The sequence below is a fragment of the Rhinatrema bivittatum genome, chromosome 5, assembly GCF_901001135.1.
Source record: "Rhinatrema bivittatum chromosome 5, aRhiBiv1.1, whole genome shotgun sequence".
In the NCBI taxonomy this organism is placed as follows: Eukaryota; Metazoa; Chordata; class Amphibia; order Gymnophiona; family Rhinatrematidae; genus Rhinatrema; species Rhinatrema bivittatum.
In genome coordinates this window covers 44,344,459-44,365,759 of record NC_042619.1, presented here as the reverse complement: position 1 = coordinate 44,365,759, position 21,301 = coordinate 44,344,459, and the positions used below count along the sequence as shown (strand labels likewise).

The following is a 21,301-nucleotide window of genomic DNA, read 5'->3' as shown; positions in this document are numbered from 1 at the left end:
GGGATACTGCATTCTGATAAATCCAGGCCATTGTTTGCTTTTTGGACTGCCGCAGCACACTGAACCAACGATTTCAATGTGTTATCCCCTATGATGCCTAGATCTTTCTTGGGTGGTAGCACCTAATATGGAACCCAACATTGTGTAACTATAGCATGGGTTATTTTTCCCTGTATGCATCACCTTGCACTTATCCACATTATCCATTTCGATGTCCAATTTTCCAGTCTTGCAAGGTCTTCCTGCAATTTATCACAATCTGCTTGTGATTTAACTACTTTGAATAATTTTGTATCATCTGCAAATTTGATTACTTCACTTGTCATATTTCTTTCCAGATCATTTATAAATATATTGAAAAGTAAGGGTCCCAATACAGATCCCTGAGGCACTCCACTGCCCAATCCCTTCCACTGAGAAAATTGTCCATTTAATCCTTCTCTCTGTTTCCTGTCTTTTAGCCAGTTTGTAATCCATGAAAGGACATCACCTCCTATCCCATGACTTTTTACTTTTCCTAGAAGCCTCTCATGAGGAACTTTATCAAACGCTTCTGAAAATCCAAGTACACATTATCTACCGGTTCACCTTTATCCACATGATTATTAACTCCTTCAAAAAAAGTGAAGCAGATTTGTGAGGCAAGATTCAGACTTTAGTTCTGTTTAATTTGTGTGCTTGAGCATCACATGCTTTTGCTTTGCTCATTTTTATGTACATTTTCCACTGTAGGAGTATATTCTCATATATTGTCCCATCGGTTTATGAGTAGTTTCCTCGACAATTTTACCCCCTGTTGGGGGGTTATCCTTGCTCCACGTGCTGTATTATTAGCAAGCCTTATTGATGCTACTTGTATTTCTATGTAATCTTGCAAGGATGAGCTTGCAGGTGTTCTCAGTAATATTTGTTGATTTGATGTCCCTCATATGAGTTTTGTTCAGAATTATTGGGGCATATAGTGAATTTACCCTGGTAATCTTATCTGTGTGCTCCTTCTTGATTGAACTGCAAAAGATTCCTTTTCAGATGCTTTGGAAGCCTTATTGGTATGAGTCACCCTAACACTAATCTATTTTAGTGATCCTGACCCCTTTTTTTTTTTTTTTTTTTTTTTTATTGCTTTGTACCTGTTATCAATTTCTAGGCAAACCTTTGTGTCAGTTTAGTTTAGTTCTTCATTTGCCAGAACACATACTTTTTTTTTTTCCCCTATATGCCAAGTTATGCCATGATTTATCTTTGGTACAGAGTTTTAGTAGCCATGTTGATTGTGAAGAAGGGAGCTATTTGATGTCAAAAGATCATTTGGAGTCTCTGCTTTAAATAATTCTTATGTTGGTTCAGTAGTAGGTATCTCAGCCTGCAAAGAATCCAGATCTATCTCTAGAATTCTCTTCAGATGTCCTGAATCAATAAGGATGCTTTCTTAATTTATATTAATTGTTTGCTTTGGAAAGGTTTCCAGCTGCATCTTGTCAGTGTCTTTCTTGGACCTATCATCATTTGTTCTTAACATCTTGGGCTTTTAGGCCTTGAGCAGGAAATGTATTTTGTATTTTTCTGTATAGTATCTATCCCCACATTTTGTTGGAAGTTCTTATTTTGAGCTCCTGTACATTTTGTTTCTTTTGCAGGGTATGTGGACGTCTCATCTTCTGTCTTTCAGTACCGTACACTCTTGTCTCAAGATTTTGATAGCTGCAGTTGAAATGTATTCCCTTTTTATTCCTGCTGCCTTTAGTGCTACACTCTTTTTGAAGTGGTCTTTTTTTTTTTTTTTTTTCCCCCTAGATTTTCAGTTTAACTTCTGACTGAACACACAACGCACATTCTTACTCGAGATGGCATTTTTATTCAGGATGGTTTTCTTAGGACTTTTGTCCATTTTTTTTTTTAAAGATGTCCTCTAGGTTCATTAATTCCATATGTGTGAAGCGAATGAAAAACTACTTTTTCATTAAAAGCATTATCTGTAATCTTTGTTCTCTGAAGGTAGCATTGTCATGGATTTACAGCGTACCACTTCCACTGGGGAACTTGTAGTGTCCACTTTGCTAGATCTGTACTCACCTGGCTCAAAGTATAATTCTGTATTCTGCAAGTTTGTGAAGCTCCTTGCAGCATCACGTGACAAGTGCTTTAGACTTATGCAACTACTGAACAATTATAGATGTTATCTTTGTATATAATATATTCTTTCATAGATGTATATATAGTTTTATCCTTCCTGTAGAATTTTGTTTTTATGCCGTGGTCTTTACATATATTTTTTTTCTTTCTTTTGTATATCTGCCATATAGATTATAAGTCTGCATATTAACATAAATGTTGGGACATCTTCGGTTTTTTTTTTGTTTTCTTTCCATAACTGACCTCCAAAATGTTCAGTTGCTGTTCAAGAGCTCTGACAATTTTCCATCTCTTTATATCATAATAAAATGTATTTTAAGGACCATAGGAGACTGAAGCAATAGAGCAGAAGTTGAATGGGAAATTTTGATAACATGTATCTTTTGAATGATTTAATATATAATGAATGCCCTTAAAAATTTTAATTCTATTTCATTTTAAATGGAATAACATTTTCCTGTTCTCTAGTAACTTTTAGTTTGTTGTATCTGAAAGTAAAAATGTTTACCTTCTTACTCTGTGAAAGAGAAATGTATGTATATAATTTTGGTAAACTGATTTTGTGTTTTGGTGTTTTTTTGTGTTTTTTTTTGTAGACGACCAAAGCCTGCACCTTTCACCTCTGAAAAAGTTGATCTTTCAGGGATGCCAGAGACTTGGGACTGGAGAAATGTCAAAGGTGTCAACTATGTCAGTCCCATCAGGAATCAAGGTACAGCTCTTTTTTTCAAACACAGCCCCAAACTATAAATGTGAAAAGCATCTTGGGAAGAGTGCAAGGATAGTGGTGCCACGAATGCACAGTTCACCAGTCTGCTCTGAGATGCAACCCCATTCATTATGAAAGCTCATGGAGAAGATCTTGCCCATCACCAAAATAAAAGGAACCAACAGCTTGACTTTGTATATTGGAATACTCTTACTTTGCTCTGTAGTCTGTGAAACACTGAAGATTTTAATTTTTAAAGTTTACAAATGTTAACAGTGAGAAATACTTTGTGAAATTTGTCTACAGTGTTTGCCAAGAGAAAGATAAGAGAGATTAGTAGTACTACTGCTTCAAGTACTCACTCTTAAGAGGTAGGCAAATATATTTTCAGTTTGAGGGATGGCTTCTCCATTTCCTGGCAAACATTACAAACCACTAAATAAACCAGGACTGTGTGTAACTTCCAGTTGTCATCATGTGACTTGGGTATTGTGCTCTGCGTATTGCTTCTGCTATAGTGCGTGAGTGTAGTATGATGAGTGAATCTTGTGCGTTTTAAAAGAAGCAAAGAGCGACAACCTTCTGAAAATCATGGAGAGGTTCTAATTCAAGTTTATGGTCTTTATGGATTTGCTTTCTCACGATGAAAACAAATACCCAGTAAGTTTTGGGGGGTTTTTTCATATATTTTGTTCTGCTTATGTTGTGTAGACTCGCTGGTAACTTCCCCAGTTATACTGATAAGTTGATTCTTGTCCACCTAGATGTCAGTCCCTTTAGTGGATTGTGAACACATTTTCATGCTGCATTGTGTTTAAAAAAAAAAAAAAAAATGCTCAACGCAAAGAAATTTGACCACTGAAGAAAAACCCCCACCCTGACTGCCAAAGAAATTTGTCTGGACTTTAATTGCTCACTAGCCTTTTCCCTTCAGTAGGTCCCTTAAATGGATGCAAAAATGTAACCCTAACCACATTTAAAAAAATAAAAGCATTTTGTAACCATGAAGAATAAATGATTTCACAGTCTGAGTACTGTTCAAAAAAGCAAATCATTTAAAGCAGCAGTAGTGGCAAAAATATACAATTCTGTTTTGTAATCACACAGCAACCTTTCATTCTGATTGTCATCTTCCTTCAGGTGATTAGTGTGCAGATCCTTGGATAGGGCATCCTGATTAGCCACTCTTGCTATTATAAATCAAAATAAAATGGCATGGTGGTGTGCTGATCCTTAGCAGAGCTCTATGCCGGCATCCCACTGATGCGTGTAATGTGTGTTTTTATGAAGCATTTTAACCAATTAAATTGGTAGATCTCATTGTCCTTTTACAGTATTAAAATAGCTTTTAGACCTTTGTGTAATGGAAAGCCAGGAACCTTTCTAACCCCTCAGTAACTCTTTACAAAAGTGAAATGCATATTCTGGTATAGTAGGTTAACGTGCTGAGGCAAGAACAATGTTCCCATCTCTGGTTCATAGTAACTTCATAAATGATGGGAGATAAGTCAAAGATCCATCCAGTCTGCCTGGCAAGATGCTTTAGGGTTGTAAGCGCCACTCGATGCAGGTTATCCCCCAAAAATGCTGCAGTTACCTCTGTTCATTTCCTTCCTCTAGTCAGTAGGGATCCTCTGTTTATCCTGCATCCATTGGAATTCAATTCCCATTCTTGTCCTCACCAGCTCTTCTGTACTCCAGGTATCCACCACCCTTTCTGTGAAAAAGTATTTCTCTGAATTTGTTCTTGAGTCTGCCCCCTTGGAGCTTCCTATCATGTGTGTTATTACCTGTGCATTATTAGGCACATCCTTCATTCAAAATGATCAACTATAGATAGAATTTCAGCTCTTATGCATAAAGATCTCGTTTTATTAAGTTTGGCAATTTTAGGAAGCATCTTAAAAATATTACGCATTGAGAGCCATAGCTAGTGCATGTGTTTGGATGGTTAGTCACCTATTAATTGTACTAGTTTTTGACACGAATAGCAAATTTATTTTTTATTTATATTCTGCTTTTCAGGCACTTTCAAAGTGGGTTACATTCAGGTACTGCAAGTATTTCCCTATCGCCAGAGGGCTTAGTCTATAAGGGCCAGGTTCCTTAAGGCTTAATGGGAAAAAACCCTCAGTGAGTCGGGTACTAAGGGGGTCATTTTCTAAGCCTATTGCACGCGAAAAGTCCCTCTTCGCGTGTGATAGCTTCCTGGGGCGGAGTCGGGGAGGGGAGGAGTCAGGGCGGCAAGGAGGCGGACGTGGCGGTATCTTCGCTGGCTGCAATAAGGTAAGCACAGTTATTGTCGCCAGTACTGCGACCAATAGCACCACCTTTCACGGTAGCGCTCTTGGGTGGAAAGCTGGCAGTGATAACATCGCGGTGGTGCGATGGCTGCCGGCTTTCGCAGGCCCGCCCCCCGTTACCACTGGATTCACCATTCTGTGCGAGAATGGAAAATCCAGGCCTAAGTTTTTTTTTGGTTTTTTTTGTACCTGAGGCAGTGGAGGATAAAGTGACTTGCCCAAGGTCACAAGTAGAACTGAAAACAGTGGCTGTGCAGTTCTTTTTGAAGTGCTGCTCAAGGACTCTTGTTTTTTTTTAAGCTGTCTGGGGCAGATGTAATAAGGTGCAGTAGGCTTGGCGTATCTTTGTCCTCGTGCTTTTTAGCACACAGTTTTTAAAGTAACTCATGCTTTAATAAGGTTTTTAGTGCGCAAATGTCTTAATTTGAGCTCACCATTTTTACTTTGTTTTATCACACCTCCATGCAAATCCCTTTTTAAATGAAGGCATTTAACTATTACTCCTCAATGCCGGGAGGCACTTTAAAACCCTGAAGGTTTTTGTAGATATTTCTCATGCATTGGCAGATATGTTGTACGACTCGCTCCAGGCCATGAGAATGGGGCAAGAAATCAAATTCATCTAAACAAAGAAAACTTGTTTTGTTTTTGTTCCTAAAATTAATGCGCATGCAGGAGGTTGAGTAGAGTTAACTCTCATTTCGGAGTGGAGGGTTAGTTGTAGTTAGAGCATTGGGCTGGAAGCCAGGGTTCAACTCCCACTGCTACTCCTTGTGACCTTAGGTCACTTTACCCTGCTTTTCTCTCGGGTAGAAATTTAGAGTCCATATTTACCAACCATTTTCCCCATAGACAGAAAATGGGATGAATTAAGCCCCTTAAACTGTAAGCCTCTGGGCATATCTGAAAGATGGAATATAAACAAAATAAAAGGGGCAGGTATTGGTCTATAGGGGTGGCCAACTCCAGTCCTCAAGAGCTACAAATAGATCTTGTTTTCAGGATATCCACAACGAATATGCATATGAGAGATTTTAATGTATTGCCTTGATTGTCTGGAAATAGCTCATGCATTTTCAGTATGGATATCCTAAAAACCAGTCTTGAGGACTGGAGTTGGCCACTCATGGTTTATGGTATTGTGCCATTTTGGTTCTGGATCTGCAGTTGCTGGGTGCAGAGATCCTGAATTGGTGTGAACCTCTGCCTCCGGGAACTCTAGGTCTGAGCCCACTCTCGCACAGCACCATTTAACACCAGCCCAAAAAAATGTGAGTTAATTTGTTTGCATGTGTGACCCAAGTGTTACATTTCCAATCCTTAAAAAAAAAAATATGAAAAAATAAATAAAACAGGCTAAACATTAGTGTACATAATAACGTAAGGAATTGCCATACTGGGTCAGACCAAGGGTCCATCAAGCCCAGCATCCTGTTTCCAACAGTGGCCAATCCAGGCTGCAAGTACCCAAACACTAAGTAGATCCCATGCTACTGATGCCAGTAATAGCAGTAGCTTTTCTAAGACAACTTGATTAATAGCCGTTAAAGGACTTCTTCTCCAATAACTTTTCCAAACCTTTTTTAAACCCAGCTACACTAACTGCACTAACCACATCCTCTGGCAACAAATTCCAGAGCTTAATTGTGTGTCCAGTGAGAGAATGTTCTCCAATTAGTTTTAAATGTGCTAATTGCTAACTTCACTGAGTGCCCCCTAGTCCTTCTATTATCCAAAAGAGTAAATTGATTCACGGTTACCCGTTCTAGACCTCTTATGATTTTAAAGACCTCTATCATATACCCCCACAGCTGTCTGTTCTCCAAACTGAACAGCCGTAACCTGTTTAGCCTTTCCTAATAGGAGAGCTGTTCCATCCCCTTTATCATTTTGGTTGCCCTTCTCTGTACCTTCACCAGGTCAATTATACCTTTTTGAGATGTGATCAGAACTGCACACAGTATTGAGTGTGGTCTCACCATGGAGAAGTACAGAGGCATTATGACATTTTCCATTTTATTCACCATTCCCTTCCTAATTCCTAAAATTCTGTTTGCTTTTTGACTGCCACAGCACACTGAGCCGATAATTTCAATGTATTGCCTACTATAACACCTATAACTTATTCCTGGGTGGTAGCTCCTAATATTGAACCTAACATCGAGTAACTACAGCATGGATTATTTTTCTCTATATCCATCACCTTGCACTTGTCCACATTAAATTTCATCTGCCATTTGGATGCCCAATCTTCCAGTCTCGCAAGATCCTCCTGCAATTTATCACAATCCGCTTGTGATTTAACTGCTCTGATTAATTTTGTATCATCTGCAAATTGATTCTCACTCTTCATTGTATTCCTTTCCAGATCATTTATAAATATATTAAAAAGCACCACTCCAAGAACAGATCCCTGAGGCACTCCACTGTTTACCCTTTTCCACTGAGAAAATTACTCATTTAATCCTACTCTTTTTTCCTGTCTTTTAACCAGTTTGTAATTCAAGATAGGACACCACTTTCTTTTTTTTTTTTTTTAATTTCATACTTTATTAATTTTCTCATTGATACATCAAGAAAGAAAAAACATAAAACTTATGTCCAAAAATGGTAACTTAACCAAATAAATATTTAACATTACAAATTTTCATATTTGGCATAACCATAATCGGGGGATTTATCCAACATAACTATATATTTTACATACAGTTTCCCATAAAAAATATTGGAGGAAGTGGAGTATTTATTTATTCATTGAACGTCTGCCTCTAAGACTGAAACTTGACTCTTATCCTTTAGAAAGGTTTCCAAGTGTATTGGGTCGTTAAATCCAAATTTCTTCCCTCTGTAATTAACAAAGCAAGAACAAGGAAATTTCAAAAAGAAAGTTGCACCAAGAGCTATCACTCTAGGCTTTAAGGAGAGAAAATATTTCCTCCTAGCCTGAGTGGCTCGGGCAACATTGGGAAATATTTGAATTTTCTGACCACAAAAAGGAACATTCCTATTCATGAAAAATTTTTTGAACAATACTTCTTTATCCTGTTCTGCGACAAAGGAAACAAATAAAGTTGCCCTATTCTCTATTATATCTATTGACTCTTCTAAGAATGTTGTCACTCCTAAGGTTTCATCATTTTCCTTTTTCTCTACCACGTTCAATTCCGGTTTTTTGGGGAAGTAATAAAGTTTTGATAATCTAGGTATATCATTTTCTTCATAGTTTAATACTTCCCTCAAAAATTTCTTGAACATCTCTAACGGAGACAATAAACGTGTTATTGGGAAATTTAACAATCTAAGATTCTTTGCTCTTAGATTGTTCTCAATAATTTCAGTTTCCCTATGTAAAGTTAAACTATCTTTCATAAACACATTACTAGAGTTGGAGATTAATTGCACCTTAGCATTCAAACCCATTATCTCTTTCTCACAATTTTCCATCTTTTTCTTTTGTTCCCCTAAAGCCGTTCTATTTTCATTTATCACAGCGGATATGGTATTATTCATAACCATAATATTTTTGTCAAGTTTCGAAATCATTCGCCATAAGTCTATTAAAGTAATATTCTCTGGGGGATTCCCAGATTCAATATTACTTTCTAATACAATTGGAGTAGGACTGGTTAACGAATTTTCTAAACTTAATACATTACTCATCATTACTGGCTTAGCCTGAATGTTTAGGCTATAGCCATCCTGACCTTGTCCTACCGTTCCTTCAGTTGCCGTAGCTGTTGATGGAGCACTGCCCGGCTGAGGCGGAGACGTCGGTTCACCTGGACTCAAGGAGGCTTGTAAACTGCCTCCGGAGCTGTCCATATTTGGCGGTGTCATCTGCCGGTAGACATGATGGTCCATTGGGCCAGTTCTTGGTGGTTGTTGAACCGGTGATGAAGTGTAGACCTTCGCCTTTCTCTTCCTCCCCATCAGGAACGAGAGGTGAAGGGGTTAGGCCAGACCCCAGACTATGCCGGACTAAGCCGGACCAAGCCGCGCGCGCGGCTTAGGCGACGCCGGCGGCTGCAATGCGCCGCTGCGGCGGGGAGGTTATAGGGCTGGACCCCGCCTCCTCCGCGTCATCAACCGGCGCCTGATCTTCTCACCTGCAGAGATGAAATTAAGACAGGTCTTTGCAGCAATAGGTTGGGGGCTGGGCGATACCCTTCTCCACTTCCTCCCCTCGCTCCCCCAGGACACCGCTTTCTATCCCAGGACTTTTTAGTTTCCTTAGAAGCCTTTCATGAGGGATTTTGTCAAACACCTTCACTACATCTACTGGCTCACCTTTATCCACTTCTTTATTAACCCCTTAAAAAAATGAAGCAGATTTGTGTGGCAAGACTTGCCTTGGGGTAAATCCATGCTGACCGTGTTCCATTAAACCATGTCTTTCTGTATGCTCTGTGAATGTGATCTTTAGAATAGTTTCTACTATTTCCCCAGCACTGAAGTCAGGCTCACTGGTCTATAGTTTCTTGAATTGCCCCGGAGCCCTTTTTAAATTATCAGTTACATGTGCCACCTTCCAGACTTCAGGTACAATGGATGATTTTAATGATAGGTCTGAAATTAAATTTTTGAGTTCTTCCAGAACCCTGGGATGTAAACCATCCCATCCAGGTGATTTGCTGCTCTCTGTTTGTCAAGCCATACTACCAGATCTTCAAGGTTCACTGTGATTTGGGTCAGATCATCTGAACCATCACTCTTGAAAACCATCTCCAGAATGGGTATCTCCCCAATATCCTCCTCCGTAAACACCGAAGCAAAGAATTCATTTTGCCTTTCCACAATGGCCTTATCTTCCCTAAGCTCCCTTTTAACCCCGTGATCATCTAACGGTTCAACAGATTCCCTCACAGTTTTCTTGCTTTGGATATATTTTGAAAAGGTTTTGCCTCTACAGCCAACTTCTTTTTAAAATCTTTTAGCCTGTCTTTATCAATGTTTTACATTTAACTTGCCAGTGCTTATGCTTTTTCCTGTTGTCTTCACATGGATCCTTTTTCCAATTTCTGATGGAAGATCTTTTGGCTAAAATAGCCTCTTTCACCTCACCTTTTAACCATACTGGCAATCATTTGGCTTTCCTGCCACCTTTCTTAATGCAAGGAATACATCTAGATTGCGCTTCTAAGATGTTTTGTTTTTTAACAGTGTCCACGCTTGTTGTACACTCTTTGTAGCTGCACCTTTCTGTTTTTTTCTATTTTACTCATTTTATCAGTTTCCCTTTTGAAAGTTTTTAGTGCTAGAGCCATGGATTTACTTACTATCCCACTTCCAGTCATTTAATTCAGATTTAATCGTTATTACTATTACCAAGCAGCCCCACTATTGTACCTCTGTCACCAAATCCTGCGCTCCTCTAAGAAGTAGATCTAAAATAACTCCCTCTCTTGTCTGTTCCTGAACCAGTTGTTCCATAAAACTGACATTTTATTCTATCCAGGAACTTTATCTCTCTAACATGTCCTGATGTAACATTTACTCAGTCAATATTGGGGTAACTGAAATCTCAGACACAATGGTGCAGGACAAAACTCTGATCCACTGAGAATTTCAAAAAGTTCTATTTATTCAAGTATATCAAATGTTAATGTGGCACTTAAGAAATTACTGTTATCATTGATGGAGTTGCCACATTAACATTTGATATACTTGAATAAATAGAACTTTTTTAAATTCTCAGTGGATCAGAGTTTTGTCTGCACCATTGTGTCTGAGTACTTGCAGATGTGCAAGGTTTATGCTTCAGTGGATTATCGGTAACTGAAATCTCCCATTATTACTGCACTACCAATTTGGTTAGCTTCCCTAATTTGTCTTAGCATTTCACTGTCTGTCTCATCATTATAGCCAGATGGATGGTAGCATACCCCTATCTCTTTAATCTTCCCCAAAACACATGGAATTTCTCCCTTAAAGATTGTATCGTGTAGTCTCTTGCAGGATCCTTAACCTGTTGGACTCTATGCCATCCTGGACAAAAAGTGCCACTGCACATTTTTGTAATGCTCTTTTATAGGTTGCAACAGCAGATTCATTGTGGTGGTGTTTTTATTATTTATCATGTTTTAGATTACGTATGTTAAATTCAGTGAATCTCTTATTGGCTTTGGTTATACAGTATATATGTTTGTTAAATTAGGTATGCAGAAATTTATATATAGCAATTATCTTGGGCCTGTATAAAAAAAAATCCAATTCTCTGTGGAGTTGCCATATTGTGAGCTGCAGAGACAAACAGTAATATCGTATTCAAATAAGGATTAACCCACGACCTCCATAAATTGGGGGACTATGAAAGAAGCTGTGCACTAATGATTTGTGTGTTCTCAACTAGTAGCTGAGTAATATCTTTCTTATATACTTCTCAATAAACTGAATAAGGGCAGCAATGTTAAAGATAGCAGTGAGCAATTTTAGTTCTTTAAGAAACTGGGTTTTCAGTGTGGTGTTCTGCTATGTATTTCAGATTGTTATTGTACCAGAACTTTGATAGCCACTTTGTGCTTATTAACTTATAGCTGTTAATTGTTTGTTTTTATATTAAAATTATGTGGGATAGCTTACTTTCAAGAGGTTAATAAAATTTGCCTGATAATTAAGTGGTGCTGAACCTAAAGCCACATTTTTCCATATGTTTTTTTTGGGAGAGGATTTGCGATTGCAGTAATTGCTATATTATGGATAAAGGTTCCAGTGGATACAGGTTGAACACTTTATCCTAGCAAAAATGCAGAAACAAACCGGTTGTTGGTCCTCATTATAGCTAAGGATATAACTCAGATGAAAACATCAAGAATCTTTCAGTAGGTCTGTGGGTTAACGAGCTTAAACTGCACCTGTAGAAAACAGCATTGATATTCTCAAACACAGAAAATATATTTTGGAAAACTGAGGCCCTCTTGAATATTTAAACTATAACTTGGGAGCCATTAATTGATTTTATGTATTTAATTTTATATTTATTAATGATACTTATCAACAAGTTGCCCAAGGCAATGTACAGCAATAAATAAGACAAATATATTATGGATGTTAATACAAATTATGTGGGTTTGAACTAAACTTTATACGTGAGCATATAATTCTCTATCCAAGTTCATAGCATATCAGTGTATACAGCAAATACAAAACTAATAATCTGCTTAGAGAGTTCATATCAGCCTTACCTACTTGTCTGCTAGGAATGCATGGAAGAAAACCTTTTTTCATAGTCTTAAAAAAAAAAAGTTTGTCTTATGCAGATTCCATTAAAAGAACATATCTGTTGCATTGATTGCGATTTGTTTTTTTTCCCCCTAAATCCTGGTTTAGTGGCAAGACTGCTCTGCCATGTGTGGGTTTGATTCTTCCATTCTGCTGGTCAGCCATAGTTTGGGTTACTGCGGAGGGAGCATTCACAACGCCTGGTCATCATGCAACGGCTAATGGCTGGATTTAGGGCCCACGATTGCAGAGTAAGAACCCCGATGCATGGCCCCACCTAACCCCTCAGATGAGGTCTGTTAACTGCGGTGAGCAGACTTAAGTACATCAGGGGAATATAAAACAGAGGAGAGAGAAATATATGGTTCTAGATCAGGTCACCCTTCTCACTTGACTATTCCCACATTCTATACATATCTAGGAATTCCTTCCATTTAGGTCTGATATTTTCTTAAAGAAAACAAAAAAAAAACAAAACCTCTCTAATTGAAGGATGCCTCTGAGGCCCTCAGGAAATCTGCATTCCTGAGATACCTAGAGGTCACATTCTGCTGACCTTTTTTGAGCCAACACCTGTCGAGGCCCAGTTTCCCTAGGGCTAGAATGCATGGAAAAGAAGAACGAGCACTGCATGATTGGTTGGATATTGTCGGGAAAATCATTCAAAGAACAGATATTCTATGTAAGCCACCTTGCAAAACCAACACTTCAGTACTAGTGGTATCAAAACATTCATGACATGCCAGTGCTCCAGCACTGAAGTCCTAAGAGTTTGGACTGTTCTACTGCTGAGATTCAAGGGACGACCTCAAGGAAGTGAGCAGATTTATTTATTTATAATGTAAAATTAAATATCCTCTGGTTTTGATTTGCTTATACTATGTATATACTTTTCTATCTTCTATTACATTTGTATTTTTCCTTGTTTACGTTATAACATTATGTGCATTGCAATATGTATTAGTCCTAGATTAATATATATACTCAATTTATTGGGACAATAAATGTGGAAATCAGCTAAGTACAGTGTGAAGATATTTTCTATTTGCCTCTGGGAATTAAAGAACAAATGCCACCTAGCAATTAACTGCTCCCCGGCCATTACACTCTTTACATTTAAGAATTTATTATTTACCAATTAGTAGGATAATCTTTTTTTTTTTTTTTAATTATTTGCAAGCTTAACATACAAGTCTTGAACACTGATGAAAAATGTCCCAGCTGATTTCCAACCACAATTTTATTTTTTGCAGATCCATCCAAAGTTCTGTTTGGAGAATGCTGAATAAGTAAACAAACTTTTTTTTTTAAGTCATTTCTGACCCTTATAACCAGCCAGGCCTATTAGTACTCCATTTACAGCATGATCAAATGTGGTTAGAAGAAACCTTATTACTTGTTTTCATAAAAATACAGAGTTAAAACATTTCTGCAGAATATTTCTGCAACAATTTGCAAACTTTATTTCAGTAAATAGTCTAAGTAACTCAGTTCTACAGGCACATAAATGCCAGAAACTTGAAAAGAAGTACTCCAGTTGCAACATAAATGAAGCCAATTTTCTCACACAGCTTCAAAACCAGTAACCAAGACATTCCGAAAATGCCATGGAATATGCAGCAGATGCAAAAAAAAGAGCAGAGAAATGATAGGTCAGAACCCAGTTATACAAAAACAGAATATCCAGTGTATAGGCTAGTTTCCATTTTAAAATACTTGAAATGTGTATGAGAGGGAAGGGAAACCCTGTATTGGTAATCAATGTGGCATCCTTTAATTAGAGAGGTGGTGGTGTGTTTGTTTTTTTTTTTTGGTTTGTTTTTTTTAGTAAAATAGATTTAAATGGAAGGAATTCCTAGATATGTATAGAATGTGGGAATAGTCAAGTGAGAAGGGTGGACTGATCTAGAACCATATATTTCTCTCTCCTCTGTTTTATATTCCCCTGATGTACTTGTCTGCTCACTGCAGTTAACAGACCTCATCTGGGGGGTGGGGTGGGCCCATGCATCGGGGTTCTTACTCTGCAATCGTGGGCCCTAAATCCAGCCACTAGCTGTTGCCGTTGCAATATAATTTATACAGTCAGTGGTTCAATTCTTTGGGGGCCTAACTGGCACTGCCTGTACGGCAAGGTTTACATTTTGGGTCCCTGTCTAATACACAGAAGGGGGATCATTCATCAAAATACATTTAGTGTTATCACGGGTGTTAAGGCCCTATCAGCCATAATAACACCATAATGCCAACTATAAATACTGCATCGCAAGATGTGTATGCGAACTTGAAATTGTATTCAAGTGGGAGGAGTTTGGGTGGAGCAATTGGAAACGTGGGGTGGTTAAAATTGTGTGGGGTAACATAATGTACACTATCGAAGGGTTTAACTCCGGAAAGAACTACACCTTTTTTTTTCTCAGCGTTATGCCTGCAATAGTTGTGCATTATGGCTGAAACAGGATTTATCCCAAATCCCGTTTCGAGCAGGAGAGAGAGAGAGCACCTCTCTGCAGGATCACAGGTCAACTTTTTATGCTTTTGACCTAGCTTGATAGTGCATCAAGCTAGTTCGAGAGTACATTGTAGAAATCTAATCGTTTTTTGTACTTTTCATCACTCCAAATCACATAAAATCTTCACTAATGTCTACTGTGCTGTTTGCACTTCTAACTGTGCATGTAAAACTGCCATCTGCCACCAAACGTTACCCTGGGTTACTAGTGGCCCCTCTTATAGTGGTATAAATAGTTAACATACATGAGTCGCGCTCTCGCGCGCTCTCTCGCTCTCGTGGTGTTTTTGGTAACCTTGAGTCTATACTCGGGGGTTTAAAAATCATACGCCGCATTTGGATTGATGGTGTAGGTTCAGCTTTCTTTTCTTGTTTCTCTCCCATTTTCCTCCCTCCAAATCAGGGTCATGTGGCAGCTGCTACTCCTTTGCCACGATGGGCATGCTGGAGGCCAGGATCCGTATCCGGACCAACAATACTCAGAAACCCATTTTCAGCGCTCAGCAAGTTGTGTCCTGTAGTGAGTACTCCCAAGGTAAAACTCGTTACTACAATCTAGAATAAAACCATTTTAAAGAAATGTAGCAGCAGTATTTTAGAGTTTTAGCTATTGTTTTAGATCTAATAGTGCACCAACATTTTTTTTTTTGGTGTAATAATTTTCAAAGACAGAATTTACACAAGTATTTGTGATCAAATATTATACTTCTGTGCATAGTTAATAGTTAAATTAGAACTGATGTAAAATATGACCCAGCACTTGACAGAACAGAGTAATTAATCATTTCATTATGGAAGGATAATGTTTTAATTAGCTGTTTCATGGGGGATGCTTTAGCAAAAACATCAGAAAACAAAGTATCATTAGAGATACTATGTTATAACAAAAAAGAAAAAAAAATCTATGGAAATGTCATTTTTCCCCACGGACGATGACTTTGTTCTAATATTGAAATTTGCAGGCAAAATTAAAATAACTGAAAACGAAGGCTCTTAAATATCATATATTCCAGTTCTTAAAATAAATGCTTTGCTTCTCTCATTGCTGGCACGATTTAAGAAATCTTTTTGGGGCAGCTGTTATGCATGCTTGATATTTCATGATATGTTAGAGGTTTGTGTTAAAGTATGTGCTACTATTTCTGCTTTAGCTCTGAAACTAGTTGGGATTTTAATTGAAATAATTTTAATTATCAGTGACTTTTTTTTTTTTTTCCCTTCCTTTACTAAACAATCATTGTAAACCCAGCTAGCTTCAGGTGCTTACTGGAATTAACAGCAGAACACTTGCTAAGCCTGGTTTGGGATTCTCTCTAAGCTGCTTGCTGCCTGGAAGTGGTGGTTCTAAATGTCAACGGCTGGAGAAATGTAGGCTGTTGCTAGTATTGTTTTTAAATCTTGCCATCTGATTGTGCAAGAAACGCTTTTAGTGACGGGAACTCCAGATGTAATTACGGGGTTCTCCCCAGAGTCTGATTTAAGATTTATATTCTAAAGTCTTATCTCACTAATGGAAGCATGGGCATGCATACTCATGAAGACCTTGAAGGAACACGAGCTGCAAGTGGTGAATTTAACATTAATTTTGACGATTGCACATCAATTGTTTAAAACTTTAAATTAAGTGAAGTTCTGATCTTCATCCTTTGTTGGGAGTGGAGAAACACAAAGACAAGAACTTATATTGGACCTAACGCATTTTTTTAAAAATGAATGTGCATCATTCATTACAGATTGATATGAGTAGTTTAGACTCGTTCATTAGAAATCCCGTTCTCATAATTGTACAAAATATGAAAAACGTAATGGAGTAAACCTCAATAGAAGCTCAATTTTGCATTTCAAGGAGCTGAATTAGGGCATAGCAGAAAAGTCTTCCCCTTTGAGAGAGAACCGGGATGGAGCTGGTTTGGGTTTGCATGGCCTGTCCCGGTTCCATACATTTCTGTCCAATTATTTTGAAATGACCTTACTATGAGCATGTTAATTCAGCTCCTTAAAATGCAAAATTGAGCTTCTATTGAGGTTTACTCCATTCATGCTCATAGTAAGGTCATTCGAAAATAATATAGGTATTCTTTCACTTTTGGCTTTTATCGTTTAGAGTATTGTCCAAATATTCCTAGCATGAATAAATTTTCCAGTTAAGGAATACCTTGTGGGTATGCCCTTTAAATCCAGCGCGATACTCGCAGAATCCAGTGTGGGATTTATTCTTTCCTTCAGTTTTTTGTTTTTTTTTTTTAATTTATAGTTTATTGAATTTCTTTCAAACATTTTACAATGCAAAAAGGAAAAGGAAAATATTGCTTCACATCAAACAAAGGTTTAAGAAAACATACATTTTCCCACTTCATGTCATGTGAATACAATAATCAGCCCACTTTATGGGGAGTATAATAAAGGAAAACATATTACACAAGAAATAATATCTCATATTAATGAGTTCTTAGGAGATTGCCTTTTAATTATTCCAGTTTCCCCTTTCATGGAGGGGGGATCTTTGTCTATCCACCCTTATCTGCAAGAAATGTTTCTAAATGAGGTGGTTCCAGAAACCACCTCATTTTTTTGGTTGGTTATAGTTCCTAATTGTTTGATGTAAACCGAGTTGATTTGATTTGTATCAAGAAATTCGGTATAGAAAAGCCTTAAATAAATAAATAAATAAACACAAATCTATTACTCTGATAAGTAACTAAACATTTGCAGGGGAATTTGAGAAAAAAGGTGGCTCCCAGGGCAACCACCCTCTGTTTCAAATTCAAAAACTGTTTCCGCCTCATTTGAGTGTCTTTGGAAACGTCCGGAAACACTTGAATTTTCTGACCACAAAATAAGATTTCTTTATTTCTAAAGTATCTCTGGAGAATGAGGTTTTTCTCATTTTCCAAACCAAAAGTCACTAACAGTGTGGCTCTTGATTGGATGATATCATTTGATGATTCTAGGAAATCAGTTAGATTGGGACTGGCTGGTACTAAAACATCAATACCACCTTCAGGTGTTGAAATATCCCTTTTTTTTATAGGCAAATAAAACATTTTTTAAATAATTAATTCCTTGGTTATACCCAAAATTTCCCTAGCATATTTACTTAATTCTTGTGCAGATATTAGTCTGATACATGGTAAATTTAGAAACCTCAGATTATTTCTCCTTAGAATGTTCTCATATCCCTCTAACTTCTTATACATAATTAAAGAATCCTTTATACATGCTGTACTAGTAGCTTGTAAAGTTGCAACTTGTGACAGGTTTGACTCTGTCACAGTTTCTAAATAAACAATTCTTTTATTGTGATCCTCCAATTGTTTCTCAGTTTCCAATGCCGTAGTGGTGGACTGACTCATGGAAAGGGATAATAACCTTTCCATTTTAGAAACCACCCTCCACACATCCACCAGGGTGATGTTATCAGGGGGGACTTCTTCATTATTTAAATCACTAGGAAACACATGTCCCAAATCACTATCATTATTTCTAGTCCCTTCCTGTAGTCCTGGTATCTGAACTCTGGGTCCCAGCGATGTTAATGCCTCAATCCTAGGGTCAGACCCTCCACTGGCCCCACTATTCCCAGCAGTTACATTAGGGGACTGGTCAATGGCTGGACTACCGGAGGCTCCTGATGAAAAAGAGATGTCCGGTATGACTTCTTTAGTGGTCTGACTCACCCTCCGAATAAGATGTTGATCCATCGGGCCTGTGACGTCTCCTCTTACAGGTGTTGATATCACCATCTTAATTTTCCTTTTCTTTCCCATCCAAACGTAGGAAATATCCAACGATGAAAGAGTCAGAAAAAAAAATTGCCCAGGGGCGCGCCCCTTTGGCGCGCCCCTTTGGCGCGCCGGCGGCTGCGCGCCGCTGTCCTCGGTTTAAATAGGGGACAGCAGCGCGATGATGACGTCAGGGAAGGCGGGGTCTGAACTCTGCTCCTCCGTCTCGGCGTCCCTTCTGCCGTGCGGCTCACACCGCGCCTCTATTTTACCAGCGCGGCTCTCCTCCAGGTCAGCTCCCCTTTCCTTTCCTTCAGTTTCTTAGATGAAACCGCAAAGATTAAGTCTTCGAGCCAGCAAACCTAGCAGGAACAGGGCCTCCAAGCTTCATCTTCTCCAGAGCCTGCAGACAGTGGGGATCTATAACGATGGAATTTTTTCCCAGAGCTCTTCCACCTTTCTGTTAGTATGAGGAGAAAAAGACTGTTTTCTACTCCTTCCACAGCAAGCTTGGGATGCCCAGCAAAACTCTGTGACAGTGTTCTGCTTCCTGCTAACATAACCCAATTGCGTTACTTCCTCTAAGGCTGCAGTGTTCTCCGATTTAGAGACTTTGGCTACTGTAGACAGAAGGTATTTGTATTATTCCTTAAGGCTGAAAGGATCCAAAGATTCCCTACATGTGTGCTGGGATATTTAAGGGCTAAACGAAAAGGCAAAAATGGGTTTGTTTGAAAGGAGACTACTGTTCCTTTATCAGTCCATTTGAGAGGAATTGGGTAAATTTCTGAAACGTCTCATTTCTGATTTCTTTCCAGGTTGTGATGGAGGATTCCCCTACCTTATCGCAGGAAAATACATTCAAGACTTTGGTATCGTGGAAGAGGAATGCTTCCCCTACCTCGGCAGGGATTCCCCGTGCACTCTGAAGAGTGACTGCTTCCGATATTACACCTCGGAGTACCATTATGTTGGAGGTTTTTATGGCGGCTGCAACGAGGCCCTCATGAAGTTTGAACTTGTTAGACATGGGCCCTTGGCTGTTGCATTTGAGGTTTACGATGATTTCCTGCATTACCAAGGAGGGATTTATCACCACACTGGCCTGCGGGATCCGTTCAACCCTTTCGAGTTAACTAACCATGCTGTCCTGCTGGTCGGTTATGGCAGGGATCCGGACACAAACGAAAACTACTGGTTAATAAAAAACAGCTGGGGAACCTCTTGGGGTGAAGAGGGTTATTTCAGAATCCGCAGAGGCACTGATGAATGTGCAGTTGAAAGCATAGCATTGGCTGCATACCCTATTCCAAAATTATAAATGGTAAACCTGGTATGCAGACTTAATTTTAAGCAGCCAGATAATCATGTGAAATCTTTCACAACCGTTTGCCTGTTTTAAGAGTGTTACTATGATTTTGCTTAAAATGACGTGAATGAGTTTTTTCAGAATTATCAGTTTCCCAAAGCCGGTTTGTTTTGTGTGTTTGTTTTTTTGTTTTTTTTTTTTTGTTCCAGTACTAAGCCATATAAGTTTCTTAAGGTTTTGGTTTTGTTTTTTTTTTTTTTTTTTTAGAGTACATTGTTTGAACGAAAGAGTGGTGCTTAACCATCTTAGAAATTTTCTTCACTCAGGAACCTTAAACTGTGGATTTTAGAAAATGACTGTTAAATCACTTTTAACAATTATAATTGATTTTTTGTGCCTTGATTTTAGGAAAAGGAAATCTTGAAATGTGTTAATTTTTTAATGTGATACTTTTTTAGGGGGGAAAATGTTGCTGTAATAAACTTTTAAGATTTTACCCTAATTGTAAAGTGTTTGCTAACATATACACAATAAGAATTTTACATTTATTTCCACTTAAGAATTCCCTTTACATGGACCTTTTATAGATTAGTGAAAAAAACATGAGATGTAATTAGATCATTCACTAATTTAGATCATTCTGCTGATGTTTCATTAAAACTTGTAGCATAGCACAGACATTGCCATACAGTTTGGGAGCAGAATGACCTTGGCAATGTAAAAGAGAGATTTCAGTGTCTGTGGAAGAGAATTTGCCGAACAATATAAGAGGAATTTCAGTACTCGTGAGAATTGACATTATTGAAAACAAAAGTACTCCATGTTCTCCACAGAGCAAGTACAGCGTGAGTCGTAGCTGTGTTGGAATATTGGCAGTACAGGACAGAAAAATCTTTCTCCTAAAGCAGGGCTTCCCAACCTTTTTATGAGCGTGGACCTCTTTTCAGCCTTCAGAATTTTCACAGATCCCCATATGCTTCTCTCTCTCAAGCTTTCACATGCAGTTATGTGCCTTGTATAGAAAAGTTATTAATGTAATGATATCCACACCGGAATAATTCATAACCTATAAAAACTAAATGATGCTTACTGCTATAAACTGACTACATGTAAATGTGCAAGGATGTACTGCTCTTCAGTAACACATGCAGTGAAACTACCCGGCTGGATCTGGAGCGACTGGCAGGGATGGACTGGAGAAGTGAGAGACTTAGGGAGGCAATGGGGAAGGAGGGATACTTGATACAGGCCCCCATCACTAAAAGGGAGAGGTGGAGAGACCTAGAGCACATATTTCCCATTCAACCCGCCCCCCAGCATGGAACCTTTTCAAATTAGAAAACTGCCTTTTTTTTTCTTTACCCATGGCTCCTTTCTAAGTGTGTTTTTTTTTCT

At 38.3% G+C, this 21,301-nt stretch overlaps 1 protein-coding gene across 2 annotated transcripts in view; it reads left to right on the top strand.

The window, feature by feature from the left end:
- CTSC (cathepsin C) overlaps window positions 1-20,408 on the top strand; it is a 73,732-nt gene extending 53,324 nt beyond the window's left edge. For both annotated transcript variants that reach the window (XM_029602289.1, XM_029602290.1), the window contains 3 exons: window positions 2,730-2,845; window positions 15,279-15,410; window positions 19,416-20,408. In XM_029602289.1, coding sequence (XP_029458149.1) covers window positions 2,730-2,845; window positions 15,279-15,410; window positions 19,416-19,918 — 751 coding nt within the window. In that variant the 3' untranslated portion in view covers window positions 19,919-20,408. The remainder of the gene's footprint in view (window positions 1-2,729; window positions 2,846-15,278; window positions 15,411-19,415) is intronic.
- The last annotated feature ends 893 nt before the right edge of the window (window positions 20,409-21,301 follow it).